General features: G+C 43.3%; 2 protein-coding genes across 4 annotated transcripts in view; one reads left to right on the forward strand and one right to left on the reverse strand.

Annotated features, from left to right (window-relative positions):
• Positions 1–4,495: 4,495 nt before the first annotated feature.
• B3GALT9 (beta-1,3-galactosyltransferase 9) lies at positions 4,496–12,502 on the reverse strand. The gene is made up of 4 exons (XM_062206714.1): positions 12,487–12,502; positions 8,938–9,143; positions 6,861–7,739; positions 4,496–4,534 (listed from the first exon to the last, which is right to left on the reverse strand). Exons 2-4 carry the CDS (start codon positions 8,941–8,943, stop codon positions 4,496–4,498), a joined length of 924 nt encoding a protein of 307 aa, XP_062062698.1. The 5' UTR covers positions 8,944–9,143; positions 12,487–12,502.
• A 359-nt stretch (positions 12,503–12,861) lies between these two features.
• FBXW2 (F-box and WD repeat domain containing 2) overlaps positions 12,862–25,184 on the forward strand; it is a 53,828-nt gene continuing 41,505 nt past the window's right edge. For all 3 annotated transcript variants that reach the window (XM_062207678.1, XM_062207676.1, XM_062207677.1), the window contains exons 1-3: positions 12,862–12,931; positions 13,040–13,148; positions 17,779–18,288. In XM_062207678.1, coding sequence (XP_062063662.1) covers positions 17,799–18,288 — 490 coding nt within the window. In that variant the 5' untranslated portion in view covers positions 12,862–12,931; positions 13,040–13,148; positions 17,779–17,798. The remainder of the gene's footprint in view (positions 12,932–13,039; positions 13,149–17,778; positions 18,289–25,184) is intronic.

Here is a 25,184-nt window from a genome sequence, read left to right on the forward strand (position 1 = left end):
GCCACAGCTGGGCCAGGTGGAAACCAGGAGCCTAGAACTCCATCTGGGTGTCTAACACTTAAGCCATCATCTGCTGCCTTCCTGGATCTATTAGCAGAGTAGCCAGGACTCTAAATGATACTCAGGAGGTGTGGGTGTCCTGAGTGGCAGCTTAACCCACTGTGCCACACCTGCCCCTATAATTCCCTTTTTGTTATTTGGTTTTATATATATATATATATATATATATATATATATATATATATATATATTGACAGGCAGAATTAGACAGTGAGAGAGAGACAGAAAGGTCTTCCTTCCGTTGGTTCACCCCCCAAATGGCTGCCACTGCCGGCACTGCGCTGATCCGAAGCCAGGAGCCAGGTGCTTCTTCTGGTCTCCCATGCGGGTGCAGGACCCAAGCACTCGGGCCATCTTCCACTGTACTCCTGGGCCACAGCAGAGAGCTGGACTGGAAGAGGAGCAATCGGGACAGAATCCAGCACCCCAACCAGGACTAGAACCCGGAGTACTGGCGCCACAGGCGGAGGATTAGCCTAGAGAGCCATGGCACCGGCCTTATTTGGTTATATTTTGAAGATAACAGTTACTAAGGATGTTTGCTAAGCATTATTCTAAGAGCTTTTCATGTATTAACTCATGATGCTATATTCAAGCTCCCAGGAATTAGGTATTATTATTATAGAAGTGCCCATTTACAGCTGAGACCGAGACAGCAAAGTTCAGGGACAAGGTCACATAGCAAATAAGTGGAGCCTGGTTTTTTGTTTTGTTTTGAATTTCTTTTTAATTTTTATTTTTATTATTTTTTTTTTGACAGGCAGAGTGGACAGTGAGAGAGACAGAGAGAAAGGTCTTCCTTTTGCCGTTGGTTCACCCTCCAATGGCCACTGCGGCCTGCGTGCTGCGGCCGGCACATCGCGCTGATCCGAAGCCAGGAGCCAAGTGCTTCTCCTGTTCTCCCATGGGGTGCAGGGCCCAAGGACTTGGGCCATCCTCCACTGCACTCCCTGGCCACAGCAGAGAGCTGGCCTGGAAGAGGGGCAACCAGGACAGGATCGGTGCCCCGACCGGGACTAGAACCCAGTGTGCCGGCGCCGCAAGGGGGAGGATTAGCCTAGTGAGCTGCGGCGCCGGCCAAAATTTTTTTTTATTTTTGACAGGCAGAGTGGATAGTGAGAGAGAGACAGAGAGAAAGGTCTTCCTTTGCCGTTGGTTCACCCTCCAATGGTCGCCGCGGCCGGCGCACCACGCTGATCGGAAGGCAGGAGCCAGGTACTTATCCTGGTCTCCCATGGGGTGCAGGGCCCAAGCACTTGGGCCATCCTCCACTGCACTCCCGGGCCATAGCAGAGAGCTGGCCTGGAAGAGGGGCAACCAGGACTAGAACCTGGTGTGCCGGTGCCACTAGGCGGAGGATTAGCCTGTTGAGCCATGGCGCCGGCCTAATAAGTGGAGCCTGTTTAACAGAATTGTATCTCTGCTTTCCTCTCTCCCCCGTCTCTCCAAATAACTGCCATTTGCTGATCCACTCCCCAAATGCCTGCAATGGCCAAGACTGGGCCAGGGCTAAGTTGGAAGCCAGGAGTGGGGAACTCAATCTAGGTCTCCCACATGGATGGCAGGAACTCAACTACTGGAGCTACAACTGTTGCCTCCCAGGATATGTACTAGTCGGAAGCCAGAATCAGCAGAGCTGGAACTTGAACCCACTTACTCCAATATGGGATACAGGTGTCCCAGCTGGCATCTTAAGTACTAGGCCAAATGCCCAACCCAGAATATATGTTCAGAAATGCTGCCTCTTCCCTCTTACTGAACACTTGCTATGTGCCAAATCTAGATACTTACTCTATCTCAGGTAGGCGATGAACCCTGCAATGGTTGATCTTTGGATATAAATTTGACTCAGTATGTTTTAGTAACACACCCAAAAATAGGATCTAACAAGCACGGCAGGTTACTTTCAAGGTATACTGCAGTGGGAACACCTAAAATTCCTGGAATCACAGGATTGAACCTGCTGATGTCATGTCTAGCTATCACGCAAGTCCCAAGCTGAACCGTGACTTCAATTGTGGTCACATCCTAATCCCTGCGACCTATGGATGGGGTCTTCTTGTGAAACAGGAGTGTCTTTGCTGGTGTATCAAGTTATGGGGACAGCATTTTGGTGGACCTTCATCGGGGGACTGATGTTCTTACATGAGGGAAATCTGGACACAGAGAAGGAAGATTATGTGAAGTCACAGACACGCAGGAGAAGGCCCTGTGACAATGAAGGCAGACATTGAAGTGACATCTGCAAACCAAGGGATGCCAAGGATTTCTGGCAACCACCAGAAGCTACAAGAAACAAGACTTCTCCCTTCCAGGACTCTGCAGAGTCTTGATTTCAGCCTTTTCTCCTCAAGAACACGAGGGAGTAAATTTCCATTAGGTCTCCCATTTGTGGTACTTTGTTATGGTATCCCCAGGAAACTAATAAAATGTATGTCCTGACAAGAAGTGTGAATCTGTTGGACCCACTCTGTAAAGCACTGCCGAGCAGGACTTGATAAACATTTTGTTTCACAGAAAGTTAGAAAGCCATCTTGACACTAGTGACGACTTAAGTTAATATAAGCAAGGTGATTAATACTAAATTAAATGCAGTTCCACTGCTCAAACTAGTAAATATTTCCTGCTTGCAAGCAAGAATAACATTTAGTTTAAAAAGACCTTATGTAGTATCTCCTTAATATTCTGAGCATTCTCAAAAACTAGTCACCACTGCTCGCACTGAGTAATGACATTTCCATAGCACAGTTAAAAAAAATACAATATCAGCATTCCATATCAGAGCGCTGGTTTGAGTCTTGTCTGCTGTATTTCCCTGTTAATGCACCCAGGAAAGCAACAGGGAATGGCCCAAGTATCTGAGACCCTGCTACCCAGGCGGGAGACCCAGATAGAGTTCCAAGTTCCTGGCTTCAGCCTGGCCAAACTCTGACTATTGCAAGCATTTGAGGGAGTGAACCAGCAGATGGAAGATCTTTCTCTGTTTCTCCCTATAATGCCACCTTTCAAAATAAATACACAAATCTTTTTTAAAAAAATCTCACTAATATAAAGAGAACTAAGACTTTGACACTTGTGTCTGATAGAAGAAGGTCTACTCTGCCACAGTGAGGTGGTTTGGACTTTGGGATGCTCTTGTGAATTTTGGGGCTCTGTAGTGTCTGACAAGTCTGAGGATCTGGAGAGCCTTTTCCTCCTGATGTGGGAAGGGCACCAAAGGGTGCGATCCTGCTGCCCATTCTAGGGTATGCACATGTGCTGCAAGTTTTGATGGCTGATTTACCTGTACCATACCAGATACCCAAGGTACCTGGGGATGACAGAGAATTCAGTGTGGGTGGTTGGTATCAGGAGGAAAGAAGTGTTTGGAAGGAGCTGCACCCCTGCTCTTGATAAGTGGACACAGAGGGGGCAGCAAAGCAAATGGGATCCAATATTATCAGAGGGACTTCCATTCACGTCCTATCACTCCTGACCTCCCTGAACTTTGAGAACACAAGGGTGGTCCTCTTGGTCTACACAGAGGACAGTGTTGGCATTCACACCACTGGCCCACTGGGGGATGCCCATTTTTGGAAGAGGAAGTTGGCAGGCAGCATGCACATAATTCAGTTCATGACGAAGCACAGGCACATGGAGCTGAGGACATAGATGGCTTCTGGGAAAACACAGAAGAGGAGACAGAGGAGGGTGACTGTGACCACAGACATCGCAGATACTGGTGAGGTTCACACCCCATGTGGAGCAACACCCCAGGCTGGGGGTTCTGTGGGAATGGACACCAGCAAGATCCCCCTGCCCGTAAGTTTGCTCAACTCCTCCTGAGAGCAACCCCACAGACAATCAGCCTAGGTAGATGAATGCAGAATGGTTAGGTTACCTGTAAATGTGTATTACATACATGAATGTGCCACTGATTCCGGGTTAAGAGCACTTTGTCCTGCTGCCCACACCTCCTTGGAGACTTCGAAAGTTATGTAGAATGCTTGATTTGTTCTGATATTTGTAAAACTTTTCCTCCAAAAGCTGTATATTAACAATTCCTTTAATAAGGCATTGAGGAATTGTGGTGACATATGGGGAAAGTCAACTCATGCCCCCACAGGCTTGTGAACAGGTGCTGGAATCAAATGCTTGTAAATGCATTCGAACATCAGAGACGGCCCATCATCTGTGATACAGGCATCTGGACCAAATGTGGAGGTGTACAAATTTAGCTTCTAACTCTGAAATACAGAGAGACAGTGAAGAAGGTATCTTGAAAGAAACCAGGAGGGGACGTCACCAAGATGGGGGGCGGGTAGGAGACACCAACCTTCATATTCCCAGAAACAAAACAAACATACAGTTATTCACAACCCAAAACAGCACAGGAGGGCTGAAGGGCTCATTAATGAATCTGCAGTGACACAAGTGAGAAAACAGTAACTGGGGATTATCCACACAGAGAGGACTGCTGGTGAGACTGGCACACCTGAGACATGGGGAGAGGACTGGGAGCAAAAAGGGTAGGCAGAGGCCATCAGTCTCACCTATGCAGCAAGAGTCACTGTTCCCTAGTGACCTGCTCTGAGAACACTCCTACATCTCTTGCCACTGGGGTCATCAACAGTCATTCCTGCCAGGGAAGCAGACATAGCTTCTGAGCTGTTGAGCTGCTTTGGGAACTGAATCACCATGTCTCCCAACCCTTCACAGGCCCTGGACCTACAGCCCTCTGACAGTGCCCACACGGCAGACGGGCTGTGTGGCTGCGTTCAGCCCACCCACATCTGACATCACAGCCACCACCAGAACGAGCTAGTTTGCACTCCAGACTGCTGAGACAAACTCTTGCTGCACATGCCCACGCTGCACATTCTGGTTCTAAGACTTCATGACTCCAAGCTCCTATTGCAGAGTCATCTTGAGACTGGAGGCACTGTTAATGTTCAGCCTGTATGAGGGGCCTCTCTACCCTTGAAGTTCTGCTGCCATTGCACACTCCCCAGTCAAGCAGTTGCAGTTCCCACCTCCTGGGACCAAGCAACCTGGAAGGCATTTCATATCCCCGTCCTTGTTACTGCTATGCTGTGACCCCCTGCTACTCGGAGCATAGGCCCAGGGAACAACTACAACACCAAACCCAAGCCCAGGACACAGTCAGGCCCAGTGGAGAAGCCACACCCTCTCTCGGCCTGCTGTACATGAACATGAATGCTGCCATGAGTAAACCATGGCCAAATGGAAAATCTGAACAGATCAATATTGAGTAAGGAGATTGAATGAAGAATAAAATATCTCCCATCAAAGAAAAGCCCCAGATCTGATGGCTTGCTTTACTATTGAATTGTACCAGGCATTTAAAGAATGAATGTCAGTGCTTCTCAAAATTCCAATTTAAAAAACTCCAATAAATTAGAGAGACAAGAGACTGGTGCTGTGGTGTAGTGGGTACATTCCATATGGATGCCAGTTCTAGTCCCGGCTGCTCCTCTTCCAATCCAGCTCTCTGCTATGGCCTGGGAAAGCAGTAGAAGATGGCCTAAGAGCTTGGGCCTTGCACCCATGTGGGAGACCTGGAAGAAGCTCCTGGCTCCTGGCTTTGGATTGGCCCAGTTGGATCCACTGTGGCCATTTGGGGAGTGAACCAGTGGATGAAAGACCTTTCTCTCTGTATCTCCCTTGCTCTATCTGTAAATCTACCTCTCAAATAAATAAGAACATTAAAAAAAAAAAAGACAATGCTAAATTCATTTTTGAGACCAATATTACCCTTATACAAAAGTCAGACAAGAACACTAGAGGAGAGGAGAATTACAGGCCAATATCCCTGGTGAAGAAGTCCTCAACTAAATACCAGCAAACTGAAATTAACAGCACATCAAAAGGATCATTCACCATGATCAAGTTAGATTTCTCTGAGTTATGAGAATATTTCTCACAACCAAATCTATAGATATGATACATAAAATTTAAAGAAAGAAGGACAAAAACCATGTGCTCATCTCAATAGATGAAGAAAATGTATTTGACAAAATTCAACATTGTTTATTGATAAAGGCTCTCATCACATTAGGTATAGAAGGAATGTACTTCAATACAATAAAGGCCATGTATGACAAACCCACAGTTACATCCTACTCAAGAGTGAAAAACTGAAAACTTTCCCTCTAAGATCAGGAATACAAAAAAGGATGCCAATTCTCAACACTTCCGTTCAACAGAGCACTGGACGAACATCCTAGTCAGAGAAATTAGGTGAGAGGAAGAAATAAATGGCATCCAAATCAGAAAGGAGGAAGTTAAATTGTCCCTAATTGTAGCTGAGATTATCTTACATATAGAAAACTCTAAAAAAAAAAAAAACAAAGAAAACTCTAAAGACTCTACCAAAAAACTTAGAATAAATTAATTCAGTAATTTTCAGAATACAAAATCAATATACAAAAATCACTAGTGTTTAATTATTTTTATTTTTATTCATTTATTTTTTTTGACAGGCAGAGTGGACAGAGAGAGAGACAGAGAGAAAGGTCTTCCTTTTACCGTTGGTTCACCCTCCAATGGTCACCGCGGCCGGTGTGCTGCTGCCCGCGCACCGCACTGATCTTAAGGCAGGAGCCAGGTGCTTCTCCTGGTCTCCCATGGGGTGCAGGGCCCAAGCACCTGGGCCATCCTCCACTGCCCTCCAGGGCCACAGCAGAGAGCTGGCCTGGAAGAGGGGCAACCGGGACAGGATCGGTGCCCCGACCGGGACTAGAACCCAGTGTGCCGGCGCCGCAAGGGGGAGGATTAGCCTAGTGAGCCGCGGCGCCGGCCAAAATCCCAGAGAATCTTGAACTGTGGATGGGAATAAGGCCAATGGATTTCATACAAATTCCTACAAATACATCAGCAGGCACCATTACAGGGACTTCTTTGAAAACCACATACATCATCCGAGCCACTTCTTGGGACACTATAAAGGTCTCACCACTGCAGTAATCTGGGTAGTATTTTTCCGGATACTCACTAAGAGAGACAAATTCTTGACGATGAGGGTCTCTGTTGGGTGTGCCCTGATGGATAACACTGCCTACGTAGATATCTTCAAGGTGTTCTTTTAGGTTGAAAAGATAGCCCACCAGGCTTGGCAGGTTAAGAAACATCTCTTCATCAACCTTAAGAATGAACAGGGCATTAGGGCAGAAAGTCACAGCCCACTGTGTCATTGCGATGATCTTCAGGGTTTGGTTTTCAGAACTGTCCAAGAAGATCCCTTCAATAATATCATTATTCTTCTGGGACTCTTTATCTATCTCTTTCTGGGTTGTTACCGAAACAGGCATACCCAAAGCAAACAGTGTGATAATGAGGTGCCCTTGGATACTGGTCATGCTACCCCAGGTTTTCCTGATGAGGTCCCGTCTTGTTCCATTTCCTGGGCTACTAAAAATAAGAGAGAGCAAAAAAATGTTCTTCCCTTTACATACTTCTGGCTGGTTTAGAATGTAGTATGTGGAGAGATTACTTTTCAGGGGCTCCATGTTCAATTTTCTTGCTTTATCCTTGACTTCGAGAACCTTCATATCTACATGAGGCAAAGAATGCAGAAAGTATTCTTCCACAAAGTCAGCCCCAAAAAGCAAGGCATGGAACAGGATGACATTAAAAAGAATGAAGCACCATTGGTGAGTCCGAAGTCTACAGAATGTCACCTAAATAAGAAAAGGATAGATGGTCATCAAGCTTCACCTCCATTCTTATTTTGGCTCCTAGTGAACGCTATATGGACCTTTAACAGCATGTAGCAGTCTACTCTATTTTAAATGGTTATCATTATTTACTGTCCCTTTTGCTTGGTCATAATTTCCAGGACAGCAGTCATATATTTCTTCCCTACTACTTCTAAGTCCAGTGTTTGGTACAAAATGGACACGGAGTAAAACGTCAGTCAGTTGTTTTCTTGCTTGTTGAATGAAAAACTCCTTACCCCATACAAGCCACTGAGTTAGATATTGGAGATGCATAGAAGAATCAGATATAGACATGTGGATACAACAACTGCCATGATTGCGATAAAAATATATAGGAAAATATGTGATGTACTTCCTTGAACTGGAGCACCTGGATCAGTTTCTTCTCTAATTACAAAGGTCAAGGTCGAGTTTTCCATGAAGTGATTGCTTTTGTTGGCCACTGAACACTGGCTTCTATCAAACATTTACATACTTCTAGTATGACTTGCCAATTTAATCTAATACCAAATCAGAGTCCGTTTTAATGGCGTCTCCTACTCCATCTGACCTGTCAATATGCTTAGGTACTTGCTATCTGCATAGCACCTCTTCAGAGATCTAGCATGGACCTGTGCCAAACTTACTGCACCTCATCAAAGGAGACGGAAACTTTCCATGTGGAAGTGCACATGGGGAATTGTAATATAACAGGGCTAGGGAACAATAGAGGAGTGAGATCTGTATTCATTGGAGCTTTGGTCAACAAAACCTTCTGTAACAAGAATTACCTATTATTGAGTACCTGCTCTGTGCCAGGCCTTAATTCCTTTAGCATTGGTAATACCCCTTTCAGACAGGGTATGTTCAAAATTGTGCTGAACATCCAAAGGGTTTAGTTTCCAAACTACATAGTGGGTAAGGAGTTGGTACAGGGCCATGATTTGAATGCAGATCGGTCAGATTCCAAAGCTCATTCTAAACTATCAGAGAATTCTGACTTCTACCTTTATTTTCCCATGTCCATTGCAAAGAAAAAAACCACCAAACAAGATCAACTATGACTATTATAATCTGAACGTCTGTTCTCTCAGTGCTGATGATTTACATATAGAAGGAACTTAGATGCCTTAAAGTCTATTTTAGCAGCTATCAAATGTTTCAACAATCAGAAACTTACCTGCATGTTGTCGGTGAGCAATTTCTGGGCTTTGGCTACCAAGTGATGCCTCAATGTAGCTCAGGATCACTCCGTACGAACAGCTATTGCAGTAAAGTACTTGGCGCTTCAAACTTAAAGGATAGGGTTTCTGGCCAATCAACCTGAGCTTTTGTCTCAGAATACCTGCTGACTACATAGGAACGTGAGCGCTCATCATGTTACAGCTACAGTGGATCCAGAACAAAGAATAGAAAAATGGCTTCAAAAGCTTCCAACCTTGTGTACATCATGAAACTGAACCTTTGTCTTTATGCTGAGTTCCTGGTAAGGTATGTGTGGGAGTTCAAAGAGCAGTTCACCTGTGTCACCTCGCTGCAGCTTCATCACACAAAGGGAAGTATCATACAAATTTTTTTTGGACTGCATCTCAAGAAATTAAGTAATCTGAAATTATTTAAATGGAATAATGTCTGCTCCCTGGTGGATGCACATGTAAAAATATCAGGACTATTTGTCATCCCTAGCAGATGCATTGTTTTCTCTCCAAAGATACACCACATGGTGAGGTCTGCTATATGCTCCATCCTGAATTCTTGCTACAGGCTACGCAAGAACTTTAGTAAATCACTTGTAAGTTATACCCCCTACCCTCTCCATCATATTGTTCATTTTAGCCTGAACTGCAAAAAGTAAGCATTTGAGGGCCGGCACTGTGGCGGTGGGTTAAAGCCCTGGCCTGAAGTGCCGGCATCCCGTATGGGCGCTGGTTCTAGTCCCGGCTGCTCCTCTTCCAATCCAGCTCTCTGCTATGGCCTGGGAAAGCAGTAGAGGATGGCCCAAATCCTTGGGCCCCTGCACCCACGTGGGAGACCAGGAAGAAGCTCTTGGCTCCTGGCTTTGGATCGGCACAGCTCTGGCTGTTGCGGCCATCTGGGGAGTGAACCCATCGGATGGAAGACCTCTCTCTCTCTCTCTGCCTCTGTGTAACTGTGACTTTCAAATAAATAAAATAAATATATTTTTTTTAAAAAGTAAGCATTCGATGTTTGCTATTTTCCTGGAGTATACACAAGTCTGTGTTGAAATCATCCTAGACACTATTTTTTCCTGTATGTTTATTTCAAGAAAAGAAACATCAGGGGATGACATTGAGGAGCAGTGGCTAAGCCACTGCTTGTGACACCAGCAGCTCCATACCAGAGTGCTGGTTTAAGCCCTGGTTGCTTCGCTTCAGATGCGGCTTTCTGCTTCTGTGTCCAGGAAGGAAGCAGAAGGTTCAAGTATTTGGCCTGGCCCAACCCTGACTGTTGCAGCCAGGTGGGGAGTGAACCAGCAGATGGAATATCTCTGTCTCTGTGTCACTCCGCCTTTCAAATAAATAAAAAACATTCAGCATATTTTCTTGTTCCTGTCACATAAACAGTTATACTAGCATTCTATTATGTCAGGCTACAGTTCATCTTTTTTTTTTTTTTTTTCACATGTTGAACTTCCTATCTGCCATTCATTGCAGTGTTTCTACTTATTTGGGTTATAATAACTCCTTAAGTTTAAAGTCGACTCTGTTTTCTAAACAATCATCCTGCAAACTTGGAAATTTTTACAAAATGGAAAAATTTAACCTAAAGGAAATTAACATGAAGGAGCCAGCGCCATGGCTCACTTGGCTAATCCTCCGCCTGTGGTGTCGGCATCCCATCTGGACACCAGGTTCTAGTCCTGGCTGCTCCTCTTCCAGTCCAGCTCTCTGCTGTGGCCCAGGAAGGCAGTGGAGTATAGCCCAAGTGCTTGGCCCCTGCACCCACATGGGAGACCAAGAAGAAGCACCTGGCTCCTGGCTTCTGATCTGCACAGCACCGGCCGTAGCGGCCATTTGGGGGGTGAACCAATGGAAGGGAGACCTTTCTCTCTGTCTTTCACTGTCTAACTCTATCTGTCAAATAAAAAAAATTATAAAAAAATTAACATGAAGGGGAATTTTTACATATACCAAATTTAACAATAAAATGGGTCTTGTAAGTATTTAATTAAACATGAAATCTATGCATGGTTTGCAATTTCTTAATTTTTATAGCTATAAGTTTTGCTTCTAGGTCTTTGAGCTTCATTTTACAATTTGGTTTCTTTGCCTAAGAGAGGTTCAAACAATATTATCACTGGGGGCAGTCACATCTGGCACTTTCAGTTTGATTCATCAAACTCCTACACTACTGGGGCTGAGGCAGTTTGCTGCAAAGAGATATGTATGTTTGGTTTCCTTTACTGCCTTCCCTGTCATAGAGGTTATCCAATCTCTGAATCTATGTCTTCCAAATATCTTACATTATTTTCATTAGTCACTCTCTGGCTTTGAAGTCTACAGGGGCGTCCTGTTGTCTATCCAATCAAATTTGCTCTCTTGAGACCTAATTTTTAGGGCACCATAGTTGGCTTCTACCCCACATAATCAATTTGCATTTCTCATATTTCAAGAACTCTTGATGAGAGAATTGAGGTGCTTGGAACTTTGGCTGTGCCCTACTACTAGCTGGATATGAGACTCTATACGTTTATGTCCATAAATTTAGACTATGTTTTCCAACATGGTAAGCCATTTACCACACATGGCTTTTTTTTTTTTTTTTTTTTTTGGACAGGCAGAGTGGATAGTGAGAGAGAGAGACAGAGAGAAAGGTCTTCCTTTTTGCCGTTGGTTCACCCTCCAATGGCCGCTGCGGCCGGCGCATCGCGCTGATCCGAAGCCAGGAGCCAGGAGCCAGGTGCTTCTCCTGGTCTCCCATGCAGGTGCAGGGCCCAAGGACTTGGGCCATCCTCCACTGCCTTCCCGGGCCATAGCAGAGAGCTGGTCTGGAAGAGGGGCAACCGGGACAGAATCCGGCGCCCCAACCGGGACTAGAACCTGGTGTGCCGGCGCCACAAGGCGGAGGATTAGCCTGTTAAGCCACGGCGCCGGCCCCACACATGGCTTTTTAAATTAAATGAAATTAATTTAGTTCCTCAATTGCAGTAGGCACCTATCTAGCATTCAACAGTAAGAAGCGGCTCATGTTTGTGGGACTGAACATTCCCATCAATGCCAGAAGTCCTACTGGGTAGGACTGGTACGACACGCCTGTGTCATGTGTGTGTGTGAGTGGGTATGCATGTGGCTGATGAGCCCGCACAGTGACAAAGATAACCCAGGCATTTTAGTCGTTTTAAGTTGAAATCCTATGACAAGCAGTCACTAGGATTTCAGGCAAGCAGTCTAAACCTTTTTTTGACCTCAGTTTACCCATCTCTAAAAATGGGACTAATGATAATCACGACCTTGTAGTGTAGTTTTAGGAGTGTCTGGTAGTTTGAGTTTCTGACACTGAACTTCATCCCACAAGGATGAGATTCGCAGGGTACTTCAACCGTTAGGAGGAACACACCGACACGTTGAGAAAGCGAGCAGTGGGCTCTGCCGTGGCGTCAATATTGTGACTTACACCTACACAGGCTGCTTGCCTTTCTCCTCCCCGGCCTCCCGACCCCGCTCGACGACTCCCTAACCTTGCTTTACGTTTCTTCTTAGCACCGTACCTGGCTTAGTCATTTGTTTTTCCGCTTTCTCCTCGCTACTCAGAGTCTGGGATACAGTAGGTACCCAATAATGTTTGAACTTGGACGCGTGTCTTAACCTGAGTCACCGTTCCCGCTTCACAGAGGATAATAAAAACTGCTGCTGAGGCGGCTCCAGAGCAGACGGAGTGAGGGAGCTAAAATGCGCCGGGCAAATCTGGATCTGCAGACGAACGCAAGCTTGGGTGGAGAATTCACCAGCTCTAACCCACCGTGAGACCAACCTAACCAAGCGCCGACCATTCCCGCCTCCGGCTCTCCCGCCTCCGCCTCGGGCGGGGGCCGGAAGTGCAGCCACTTCCGCCGGGCGCCGCGGGGTGGAGGGGCGCGCGGAGATGACGCAGGCAGCACCGGAAGCCGCTCCCCCGTGAGGCTGCGGACCCCCGAAAGGCGGCCGCGGGGCCAGGTCTGTGTACAAGGCGGGGCCGATCGGGGCGGGGGTGGGGGATCTCGAGTGTCCGCGCCCCTGCTGACCCGCTGCGCTTCGGGCTGTTTGTCTTTCTCTTCCCTGCAGGCGCCATGGCTGCGGAGCGGACCCGGCCGCTGCGAGGCTCTGGCGGCCCGAGCGCGCCTAGTCGGTGTGAACCCGGCGCGAGGTCCCAGGCCCCGGGGCACTCGCTCAGGTCAGTGCCGCGCGGAACACGGCTCCGGGAGCCGAGGGCCTGGGAGCGACGAGGGGGTTGAAGGGATGTGGAGTTCCTCTTAAGAGATGGGGAAATCGGGTCTCACAGTTAACTGCCTCCTCCTGCCTCAGTTTCCTTATCTGCGAGAGGAGTTAACAGTGATGCCCGAGGCTACCAGGAATTTGAAAGATTAGGAAGCTTGGAGAGGTGGTTTATGAGGTACAGAGCGGCGTACTAATACGAGGGCCTGCGCCATAATTGTGGGTATGCCATGGAAACAGGTGTGTATGTGGGGTGCTGCTTGAGAACATGCAAAGAACAGCATCGATGCTAAGGAATAGCGGTAGCTTCCAGCGTGCCGGGAACCGTACTAAACGTTTTACTGCATTATCCTGTTTAATCCTGCCGGAAACCCTTGTGAGTAGTGCTGCTCAGGGCTACGTTTTCCAAGTGAGGAAAGTGGACTTCAGATCGGTGGAGTGATTTGCCCAAAGGTCACCCAGCAGCAGGTGGAGTTGCAGAGCCCCGTATTTTACAATCCAAACTCGTATTTGTGTTCTTTCCCAGCTGTCTGAGGTTCCTCTTAAAACCTGAGGCTGTTTTTAGGGAGTTTATTCACGTGGCCTTAAATTCAAAATAGCGTACGATCAAAAGGGACCCCACATCCCTGTTCCTTAGCTCTCCACTTCCCTCTGGAGGTAACCAGTGTTAAGGGTTTCTTGAGTATCCAAAATGTATTTTAAGCATATGTAAGTTGGAGAGTGTATACGGGTTTTCAAAGCCTGGGTGCTATGTAAGTGATTGTGTTTGATATGAAAAGATTGGCAAGGTGAAGCCTCCTTCGTGACAGCTGCGGATGTGTTGCCTTCATTCCTCACCAGGCCAGGCCTTGGTGGAGTAGTGGGGGGGAGACATTCACCTGGTTTTGCCGAGAATGTCATGTCACTAATAAGACCTGGAGTTGTAGGCCTTGTGTTGTTTTGTTTTGGGAGGGTCGGCCGCCTGCTATATCCTGTGCAACTCTGGGAAAGCCCTGCTACTTCTTAGGCCATGAGTTTCCTCGTCTGTTAGTTAGGGCATTAGTATTGGTCCCTTTCACGAGGTTGTGAAGATTAAATGAGAGAATGTTTATGAGTAGTACTTCCATCTTTAAAACCAATATAAATATGAGACTGGCCTATGGGGGCAAATATGAGTTAAAGGCAGAACCAGAGACCAAACTCAGGCTCTCATCTCCCACCTTAAGACTTCATAGCACCGCCCCACTTCCCCAGAGCTCTGTGATTGTTATTATTGTTAATGTTTAGTCTGAGGTGGGGAAAAATAAAAGGTCAAGACAGCAGGGTATGTGGGTAAGGGGGGAGAAAAAAGCACTTAGTGAGAAATTATAGCCTCAAGTCAGTAACTGCCCTTCGTTGTGAAATTATACTCCCAGTAAGTTTGAGTCTGTGAGTTTTTCTTCTAGATGTTTTTAAGAGAAACTTTGCCATAAGATCGTAGGAATGAAAGGGATCCATCCAGCCTCAATGTCACAGAAAGCTTGCCTGCCAGGTATTCCTAGTGATAAAACTAACAGCAAATACCATGTCAGTTATCCTAGACTGGGGACTGTGCTGAGCAGATTCCTGCCTTATTGCTGGTTCTCGCAGAGCTGGAGTTGAGTGACAGCTTCCATTTTACAGATGAAGTGCGTCGAGCATGCCCCTGATCGCACAGGAAGTAGCTTAGTCAGTAAAAGATTCAGCTGACTCCAGTGCATTTTCGTTGGTCTTGTTCTGTCTCCATATCCAGCAGTCTTGACTGTTCATAGGAATGGGAAGCTCACCAGTCTGGAGGCAGCTTCTCCATTGTTGTGAAGCTCTGATGATTTAAAAGCTCCTTCTTACATTGAATTGAAATCCCATTTCCTGAGCTCCCCCCTGGGGACCATGTGCTACCAGTACATGATATTCCTAGAGACTCTAATTGTTCAGTTTAGATCTGTGACCTCACCAAAGTCTCTTCCAAAACTAGTTGATTCTTTTAAAAGAGTAAAACTTGGTGACTTAAAAAAAATTTTTTTTCCTTTTTAATTTGAAAGCGTAAGCTCCCATTTACTAGTTCATTCCCCAAATGCCCACAAAGGCCAGGGCTGACCCAGAGTGGGAGCCCAATCCAGCTGTTGGCCCATGTGAGTGGTAGGAACCCAATTACTTGAGCCATCACCACTGCCTCCCAGGGTCTGCATTAATGAGAAGCTGGAGCTAGGAATTGAACCCTTTACTCTGATATGGGATGCAGGCATCTTAATTGCTAAGCTAAATACCCACTCGCCAAATTGCTATTTAATAGTGCATTCTGCAGGACCTATTTCTTCTTCTTCTTTTGAAATACCTTTTTCAAAATAGAGATGAAGAACTGGGAAACTACCCTTACATGGTTAAACAGTTTCAATCAGTAGTGTAAGAGTTGGAAAAAACCTCTATAAGTTAGAATAATCAGAAATGGCTGGTGACCAGTGAAACGTTTGTCCCATAATTTTCAGAGGTGCCATGGGCATATTAATTTGGCATGTTGTAGGATGTCTCTCAGGTATTGATGAGTGATGGGAACATGATAATGTTTTATGTGTATTTTTGTCTTGTGGCCATTTAAATAACTAAACATTTCTACGACAGATGTGTGTCATAGTGTGTGTGTGAGAATTGGCAAATGCTTTTCATACTTTTCTCTGTATTGGTGTATGTTTTTAATTGGTCAGTATTAATTAGCTGTTATAACATTGTGCAGATACCCACAGAAAATGGCTCTTTTGTCTTGTGATTATTTTAAAAGAAATGGTCTAGAAATGTTGTAGAGACTTGGTAGGATTGAGAGGAAGGAGGGAGCTTGTTATCTTGTGATAACTTGAGAAAACTTGTAGTGAACTGATAATTTTTTGGCAGCCAAGTAAACGCTTCATATAAATTATAGCTCCTCTGTAGTCTAAACCCTTTGGCTTCCGGAGTATTAATTTTGAGTCCAGTCACAGTTCCAGAAACTGAAAGTACAAAACAGCAGGTGATGTGATTGGAAGATCTGGTTACCTCTCCTAATAAACCAGAATACTTTCTGTCCAAGAATGTTCTTGCCAGATTTGATAGCAGAAAGTTAGTGATTTTTTACTCACTTTATATTAACAAATTGAAAAATGAGATACTGCTTTTTTGTGTAGACCTAGGTGATCTAGGTGACATGTCTGAGGAGTTTATCTTCCTTTTCCACATTAATTTAGACATAAATTTTTAAAATCAGTTTGACAGTCTTGTAAGACATTGTATAATCAGATTGGAAGCAAAGTTTTTTTTTTTTTCTTCTTTTTTTTTAAATCATGGAAATGTCCAAACTTAAGAAAGTAAAGGAGAATAACCCTTGTGTACCCATCACCCATCATTAACATCTGTCAACACATGGCCTGTCTTGGGGAAGATGGATTTATTTATTGGTTTACTTTATTTCTTGTTCTCTTTTCATTAAGTTTAGTTCCTGTTGTTAAGAGTGAGTTGACACCTGTTGATATTAATGCAGGATACTTAAAAAAATATTGTTCTGGTTAGTCCTGGAGCAATTTGTCATTCTTCTAAAGGGAAACTGGTATAATCACATAGACATGGTACCCCCGATCTGTTACCAGGTTCTGGTAACACTGGTCTGGTCCTGTTGGCACTGACTTCAGAAAGACAGCTTCATGTGTTGATCTTAAAGGCATTAGCTTCCAGTCTGTTCCCCTATTTTAATAGCTCTGTGACCGTTGGCAGTCATTTACTTTAACCTATAGATTTTGTATCTGCAAAATGAAGATGATGTTACCTGGTTGTTGTTTTGTAAGCATTGGGATTATTAATTTGCCTTATTTGTGCAGATTTTTGGGATTCTCATGACTCTCTGGGGCACATGGTTAAGAATTATCACCGGTTCATGTGAGGTTTATAAAAATGGACTATGTAAGAACTTAGTAATTCATGTTCTAACTGGCAGTGTCATCAAGGAGGTAGAAGAACCAGAATACCAGAGGCATATAACTTAGTTCAGCTGCTTATTTTTCTTCCCCAAACCTTGTCATCTGAGCATCTATTGCAAAAGCAAGTAGTCATCTCTGTGATTATGGTGACAGGTGTGATTGTGCCTCACAAGTTAATATCTTAGATGATTGATCCAGAGACTTAATTTTTCTAGTTGCACATCCCAATGCTTATTTTTGTGTTTTAGTGCCCAATAGCACGTGTTAAGGAATCCGTTAAGGAAATAGTTTTATAATGGTTTTGATGGGGGAGATATATTATAGATTACACTGTTTCATCATGAATGTGTACTTTGTAAATTTTTTACTGTGAAGGTGCATGTAGCATGTGCTAGGCTTCTAAAGGAACAAGTCAAACAGAAACATTGGTGTTTTGAAGATCATGATTTGTTAAAGTGTGTTTTCTCAAATGTGTTTTTTATGTGCATGGAAAATTTTCGGATAAATATAGTGTATTAACTGTAAAGTTATAATTGTAACTGAGTTGAAATGCCAAGTTTTTTACACTAATTTTTAATACTTCATTTGTTAGCAGTCTTGCTTGAATGGTCTTTTTGAGCAGAACTAATACAATATTTTGATGTGCCACAGGTAAATTTTTCCATAACCTTATGGAGAGAAAGGACTTTGAGACATGGCTTGATAACATTTCTGTTACATTTCTTTCTCTGACGGACTTGCAGAAAAATGAAACTCTGGATCACCTGATTAGTCTGAGTGGGGCAGTCCAGCTCAGGCATCTCTCCAATAACCTGGAGACCCTCCTCAAGCGGGACTTCCTCAAACTCCTTCCCTTGGAGCTCAGTTTTTATTTGTTAAAATGGCTCGATCCTCAGACTTTACTCACATGCTGCCTCGTCTCTAAACAGTGGAATAAGGTGATAAGTGCCTGTACAGAGGTGTGGCAGACTGCGTGTAAAAATTTGGGCTGGCAGATAGATGATTCTGTTCAGGACGCTTTGCACTGGAAGAAGGTTTATTTGAAGGCTATTTTAAGAATGAAGCAACTGGAGGACCATGAAGCCTTTGAGACCTCATCATTAATTGGACACAGTGCCAGAGTGTATGCACTTTACTACAAAGATGGACTTCTCTGTACAGGTGAGAGCCACTGGAACTTTTGTTGTTTGACTTTGTATACTTTTAAAAGCAAGCATTATATAACATGTGTGATAACTATTAAAATTTAGAATTCAGTATGTGAGCTTGCAATTAGAATGGACATGCATTTCTACATATAATCAGTGCCCACATTTTAGGCAATATATTTTGACAGGCAATGTAAGTAATTCTTAAGCAATGTTTAGACTAGTCCTAGGCAATTTTATCGATGATCCGAAAGCCTATTTACTTGCATCAGATATATAGAGGTATGTGGTATTCTTTTTTCATCTAAGATAATTTCTAGTAAATGTTTGTATTACCTAAACTGCATAGTTGTCATTTAAAATAAATATAAACTATTCCTTTGTGTAAATATATCATCATGATTTATCCATTTCCATATTAGTACATATTCAAGTTATTTGTATTTTTATGAATATTTTTGTTTATATTACTCTTTTCTCCCCTTATATTATTTATTTGAGTCAGAAGCCTAAAAGTAGAATCACCAGATCCAGAAGTGAATGGTTTTATCTGTAGCGGCCTTTCCAGGTAGATTGAATTGATGCCATGCCCATAGCAAGCTCATGAATAATTTGTTTATCCCTTGGAGTGTCCCACTAGTCTTAATCTTTTTAATTAAGAGATGTGTGATTTCTCAGTATTGTTTAAAAATTGCATTTCCATGTTCATAAATTGTACATTTTCCCATGTGGTAGTATATTCTCTGAAATGCTATACACTTTACCAGTTTTCTAAAATAAATATTTATCTAAGGCATTGCATGGTTTGTCATACTGAATTCATTCCATATGTATTTTGTTTTCTCTGTTTTATGAGCCTGATTAGAGAACAGTATCCATTTGTCTGTACTTTGATGTACTTTCCCTGTTGTGATGACTTTTCCATGTCCTTTTCGCCTCATGATTTCGGCAGGTGTTTTTAAGATTAAGATGCAATATTGTCTTGGAGCTTAGAGTTCTTTCTCATTCAGGTGCATACTGGCAGGTGACTCATTGTTTTCAGAAACCACTTCTAGTTTATTGTTTTCTTTCATCAAACTTCATTTTTGAAATACCATAAAGCATAATAACTTGGAACAGAGGAAAATAGGAAATGTTCACTGAATTCTGTATCTGGAAAGCTAGTATCTACAATAAGTGGAGTCTACTCTTTATTTTAAGATTATTCTCTAGATGGGCCTGTATGTTATTTTTATTCTGAGTGAATTCAACAGGTTTTCATATTGAAAATTATGCTGTGGCTATTGAAAATGATCTAAAGCATTGATTTAATTTTTCTAATAGCAGCAACCCTGAGACTTGACTTGTGAGAGAAGTACTTGTTACACAATTATACATGTTTTGGGTCATGTTGTTTCTTAAGAGCTTGAATTTTCACTGTGGTTTAATTGTGAAATCCTGAATTTGGCAGCAAGTTTACAGTGACTCAGATTAGTACCTTGAACAAACAGTAAGAAAGTATTACCAGAGACAGTGACAGGTAATGCTAATGTGAATGACTGACATGGTACAGATTAAGGTAGTCCTCTTCTACAGTTTATGAAATGTTGAGAAAGGGACTCATTGTTCTTTGTGATGTTCAGTATTTATGAAATGCTTACCATTTGGAAGACAATATGAGGGCGCACACAGATGGATCACAGCAGTTCTTTTCCTTAGAGAACATATATATTGGAATCAGGATGTGACCTTCCTTGGGTGAAAGTCTCTGTGTGGGTTGTGGCAAAGCAGAAAACACCTGGCTTTCTAAAGAGTGTAGTTGCCGCCCCATTGTAGTGAAGTCGTGTCACGTGGGTTTCACGTTCAGAATTGCCAGATTTGAATTTTTAAGTGAAGTGTCAGATTTTTTTTTTTAAAGTATGGATCTTCAAATGGTTCTTTTTTTTTTTTTTTTGACAGGCAGAGTGGATAGTGAGAGAGACAGAGAGAAAGGTCTTCCTTTTTGTTGTTGGTTCACCCTCCATTGGCCGCTGTGGCTGGCGCACTGCGGCCGGCGCATCGTGCTGATCCGAAGCCAGGAGCCAGGTGCTTCTCCTGGTCTCCCATGCGGATGCAGGGCCCAAGGACTTGGGCCATCCTCCATTGCCTTCCCGGCCATAGCAGAGAGCTGGCCTGGAAGAGGGGCAACCGGGATAGAATCCGGCTTCCCAACTGGGACTAGAACCTGGTGTGCCGGTTCCGCAAGGTAGAGGATTAGCCTGTTGAGCCACGGCGCCGGCCTCAAAAGGTTCTTAAGTGTGAATTATGAAAAAACTAAGCATGGATTTCAGAATTTTTTTGCACCAAAATAGATTTATCTTTTAAATTCCATATTCATGAACTTTTTGAAGTACTCTTGTATTGATTTTTAAATATTAATGATACTTTAAAAATACTGTGGTTGAGTCATATTCAACCTGTAAGCTGCTGTATTATGACCTCTGATTTATGGCTGAATAATAAAATCAAGAGCTATCCAAGAGCTAACATGATGCAGTTAAATTATATGGAATAAAAACCACGTGGTTGTTCAGAGGAAGGAATAATTTCTTCCATCTGGGAAACATGAGCAGTGTTTATGTTGGGTCCTGAGGAACTGCATAGTTTTTAGAGAGCTGAGATACAGAATATGGGCTTTCTGATAGGAAGGAAAGGTGAAGGCATAGGAGGGGCTAAGAAGCATGGAACATGTAGGAGGAAAGTAGAGAGAATTCATGTTAGTGGGACTGTTCGGATATCACGGAGTCTTAGAATATAGTCTGAAGAAGTAGGCTGTGTTGTGAAGTGTCTTGAGTCCTGAGAACATGAGTTTGGACAGTCTGTAAGCAAAAGAGTCATGAAAGTTTTCTGAGCAGAAAAAGGTTCAGGGTTAGAGCTTTCTACTTCAAGTAGACCAATATTTCTTGCTTCTGTCAGATCCAGTTCCTCGTTTTATAACACTTTTTATAGTGTCTATTCAGAGAAATAAGTTATCTGTACATAACACATTTTAAAAGTCAATATAATGTCTAAGCTCTGGTACCAAGGAGAAATAAGAGGACTGTAATTAAAATACTATGTGCACATTTAACACTGTGATGCTCAAGCCTGGATATACAAGAAGACATGAAGTAATCACATGTTTGCATTTATGTGTGCTATCATCATGAACTTGACAGTTATAAATGCATACTGCATTTGTGTCAAAGAACTGTCAGTGATATGATCTTCCCAGTGCGTGAAAAATTTCACAAAATTGCCAACAAAGCAATTTCCTTCAACTTATCTGGCAGTTGCAGTCATAAACAATTCATTACGAAGTTACACTACAAATATGCTTTGTGGAACAGGTTCTAGATTTAAATAACTAAAAATAAGCTCCATACTCATGATATCTGGCAGAATTATCAGGAAGTCATGTAAAATGCAAAAGCATTCTTTTGTGTACTGAGATATTACACGGTATCCTACATTCCTGGTTTCTGCCCAGTAGCTACCAGTAATGCTCCCTCCTCCATCGTCATGATGACGGAAACCACCTCCACACATTTCTAAATTTTTTTCTAAGGAGTTGATGTGACTCTTATTGAGACCTCTTGACAGAGGTCTCAGAACCTCTTAGGTTTGAGCTTTCAAATTACTCTCAGCCTGATACAGTTTAGGTTAGGAAAAAGAGGTCTAGAGTTAGGATAGTAGAAGCAGAGGTTGTAAAAGGGAGCAGTAGAATAGAAGAACAGCTGTTAAAGTAGAATTGACAGGATTTGGCAGTGGTTTAGTAGGTATGTGGCAAGGGGAAGAGAGATTTCAGAAGTGGTTAGTCTCTAGCCTTAAGAAGATAATAGCCTGGGAAGATAGTAGTTCCAATAACTAGACTAGAAAAATTAAGACATCTGAGGCCGGCACCGTGGCTCACTAGGCTAATCCTCCGCCTGCGGCACCAGCACCCCGGGTTCTAGTCCCAGTCAGGGTGCTGGATTCTGTCCCGGTTGCTCTTCTTCCAGTCCAGCTCTCTGCTGTGGCCCGGAAGTGCATTGGAGGATGGCCCAAGTGCTTGGGCCCTGCACCTGCATGGGAGACCAGGAGGAAGCACCTGGCTCCTGGCTTCGGATGTGCACAGCACACCGGCCGCAGCAGCCATTTTGAGGGTAAACCAACAGAAAAAGGAAGACCTTTCTCTCTCTCTCTCTTTCTCACTGTCTTACTCTGCCTGTCAAAAAAAAAAAAAAAAGAAAAAGAAAAAGAAAATGAAGACATTTGAGAGGGTAGATGGAGTTCAGTTGGGATGAACTGAGTTCAGTTGCCTGTTGTATATTTAAGTGGATACGCCACAGTATTTAGCAATACCGGGTCTGGGCTTGGAATATTCACGGCTAGACAGAAAGCTTTAGGAGTCAGTCATCCCAGCTGTGGCTGAAACAGTGAAATTTTAAAAGGAGATTTAGAGAGGGGAGAGAATAGAGCCACTTGAAGAGTATACGTAGACCAAGGTGAAGGGACCAGAACAATGATGAAGAGTACCTAGAGGAGGAGGCTGGCCTGTTAAAGAGGCACTGTGATGTGTGTTCATTTGGTCAGCAGAGGCCGGTGCTTCAGAGAGGGGGTTGAGAGCTGAGATCTGATTCTACTAGTTAAATATTTAAACTTGATAAGATAGCCTGCTCCATTTGGGTTGCAGCTCATTTTCCTGCCTGTCTTTGTACATACTCATCTTTTGTTTTCATTCTGTTTTCGAAATTGAGAGGGTTTTTTTCCTCATGAAATGTAAAAGTCCACATTTATTGAATTCTCCCTCACCTGTAGACGGCATCAACCTCTGAAAACAAGTTGAGTTAGTTGATGTGGTAAGTGGGAGTCCAGAGGAGAGGCCAACGGAGAGCCAGAAAAGGGTTGAGAATTGTGGCTGCCATGTGATTACCAACTAGGAATAGACTTGTACCCCCTGAATAATGGAACTTAACCTGATTATTATTATTTTAAGATGTTTTTATTTTACTTGACAGGTAGAGCCACAGAGAGGGAGAAACTGAAAGATCTTCTATCAGCTAGTTCACTCCCCAAATGGCCAAATAACCACAACGCAGACCAAAGCCAGGATGTTCATCTGGGTCTGCCACGTGGGTGCTGGGGCCCAAGCACTTGGACCATCCTCTGCTGCCTTTCCAGGCACATTAGCAGGGAGCTGGATCAGAAATGGAGCAGCTAGGACTCCATCCCATGCCCACATGGGATCCGGGCATTGCAGATGGTAGCCTAACCTGCTACGTCACAGTGCTGGCCCCCTGATTGTTTTTGACAACATTTTCCTGTATAAACTAGTTAAATAATTAGTTTGGAAAATTTCTTCCTAGTATTTTTTTTTTTTCCAAATTGTGGTAAAACATGCATTATAAAGTTTGCTGTTTTTAAGTGTGCTGTCTGTGTCATTAAGTACATTGTGCAACTGTTAGCTTCAACCATCTAGAGCTTTTTTCATCTTCCCAAACTGAACTGTACTGCATAAATACTTAACTGCCCAATCACCCTCCCCTAGCCAGTGACCACCCCCATGCTACTTTCTGTCTGTGCATTTCATCTGTTCTAGGAACCTCATGTTAGTGGAATAATGCAGTGTTCTTTTGTGACTGGCCTGTTTCACTTAGTTTGATATACTCAGTGTTCCTCTGTGTCATACCGTGGTCAGAATTTCATTTCTTTTTTAGATTAAATAATGTTGCATTGTACAAATAGGCATATACCACATTTTGTTTATCCTTTCCCCTAGTTTATCTAGCCATCTTGCCTCCAGTTTTTGCCATTCCTCCAAATCATTTTCCACGATGCAGTGATCTTTCAGAAATGCAAATAAGGTCTGGTTAAACATCCCCTTGACCCATTTCTCCAGCCTGACTTTGTCACTGTTTTACAGTCAGACTGAACTGTTTTTATAACCAGTGTTCATGTTTTAGGCAATGCATTTTGACAAACCTTATCTATAATCCTCGATCCTTAGCAGTTCTTTATTAATTGACCACACATATTTTTGTAATATATAAAGATACATAGTAGGTAGGTTAATAGGTATAACTCAGAGATTGGCAAGCTATAGACTGTGGGCCACATCCAGCAGAACAGAGTAATTTCGGCAGACCGTGTCTTCCAAAGCCCGAAACAGGTACTGTCTGGTCTTTTATGGAAGTGTTGCCAACCTCTAGTATATACTGTTCCTTTTTCTTTTCTTTTTTTTTTTTTTTAAACCACAGAATTCCTTCCTCAAACAATTCCATACTAAAAACAAGAGAAGTGTTGTTGAGGAGCCAGTCGTGCTGGCTTCTAAGGCATGTTTTTTTCCCCCTTCCCAGAAACCTTTTGTTTAAGGAATACAAGCATCATATAATTCATAAATACAATTTTAGGAATATAGTGATTCTTCCCACTCTACCTGCACTCCCACCCTTCTTCCTCCTCTTTCTCCCATTTCCATTTTTATTTTTTACTAAGATCTATTTTCAATTAGATTTATGTACATAAGATTAACTCTATACTAAGTAAAGAGTTCAACAAATAGTATGAAAAAAAAAAACTTCTTCAGTCAAGACGGACTGTTCAAAGTCATTGCATCTCAAGGTGTCATTTTTGCTTCTGTAGATTACCTTTTAAAAAGTCCTCTATTAGTTACCACAGATCAGGGAGAACATGTGGTATCTGTCCTTTTGGGGCTGGCTTATTTCACTAAGTGTGATGTTTTCCAGTTGCATTGATTTTGTTCTAAGGCATGTTTGCATTCTGGTTTGTAGAACGTGTACATGAGGAGTGTGGTTAGAACGCAGTCCAGTTTCATGAGGCCTTTTCTCTTTTTATCCCCTCTTTATATTTGCTGTGCAGACTGTCTAAACCTGTGCTGTCCAGTGCAGTAGCCGTTGGTCCCTGTGGCTT

Source organism: Lepus europaeus, chromosome 12 (assembly GCF_033115175.1).
Source record: "Lepus europaeus isolate LE1 chromosome 12, mLepTim1.pri, whole genome shotgun sequence".
NCBI lineage: Eukaryota > Metazoa > Chordata > Mammalia > Lagomorpha > Leporidae > Lepus > Lepus europaeus.

Bases quoted from the DNA above. Each gene is read 5' to 3' on its own strand.
- B3GALT9 (XM_062206714.1), bottom strand. The intron at 4,535-6,860 runs GCCGGCGCCGCG...CCCATGTCTCAG, and splicing joins CAAGATTCTCTGGGATTTTG to GTGTGCCAGTCTCACCAGCA.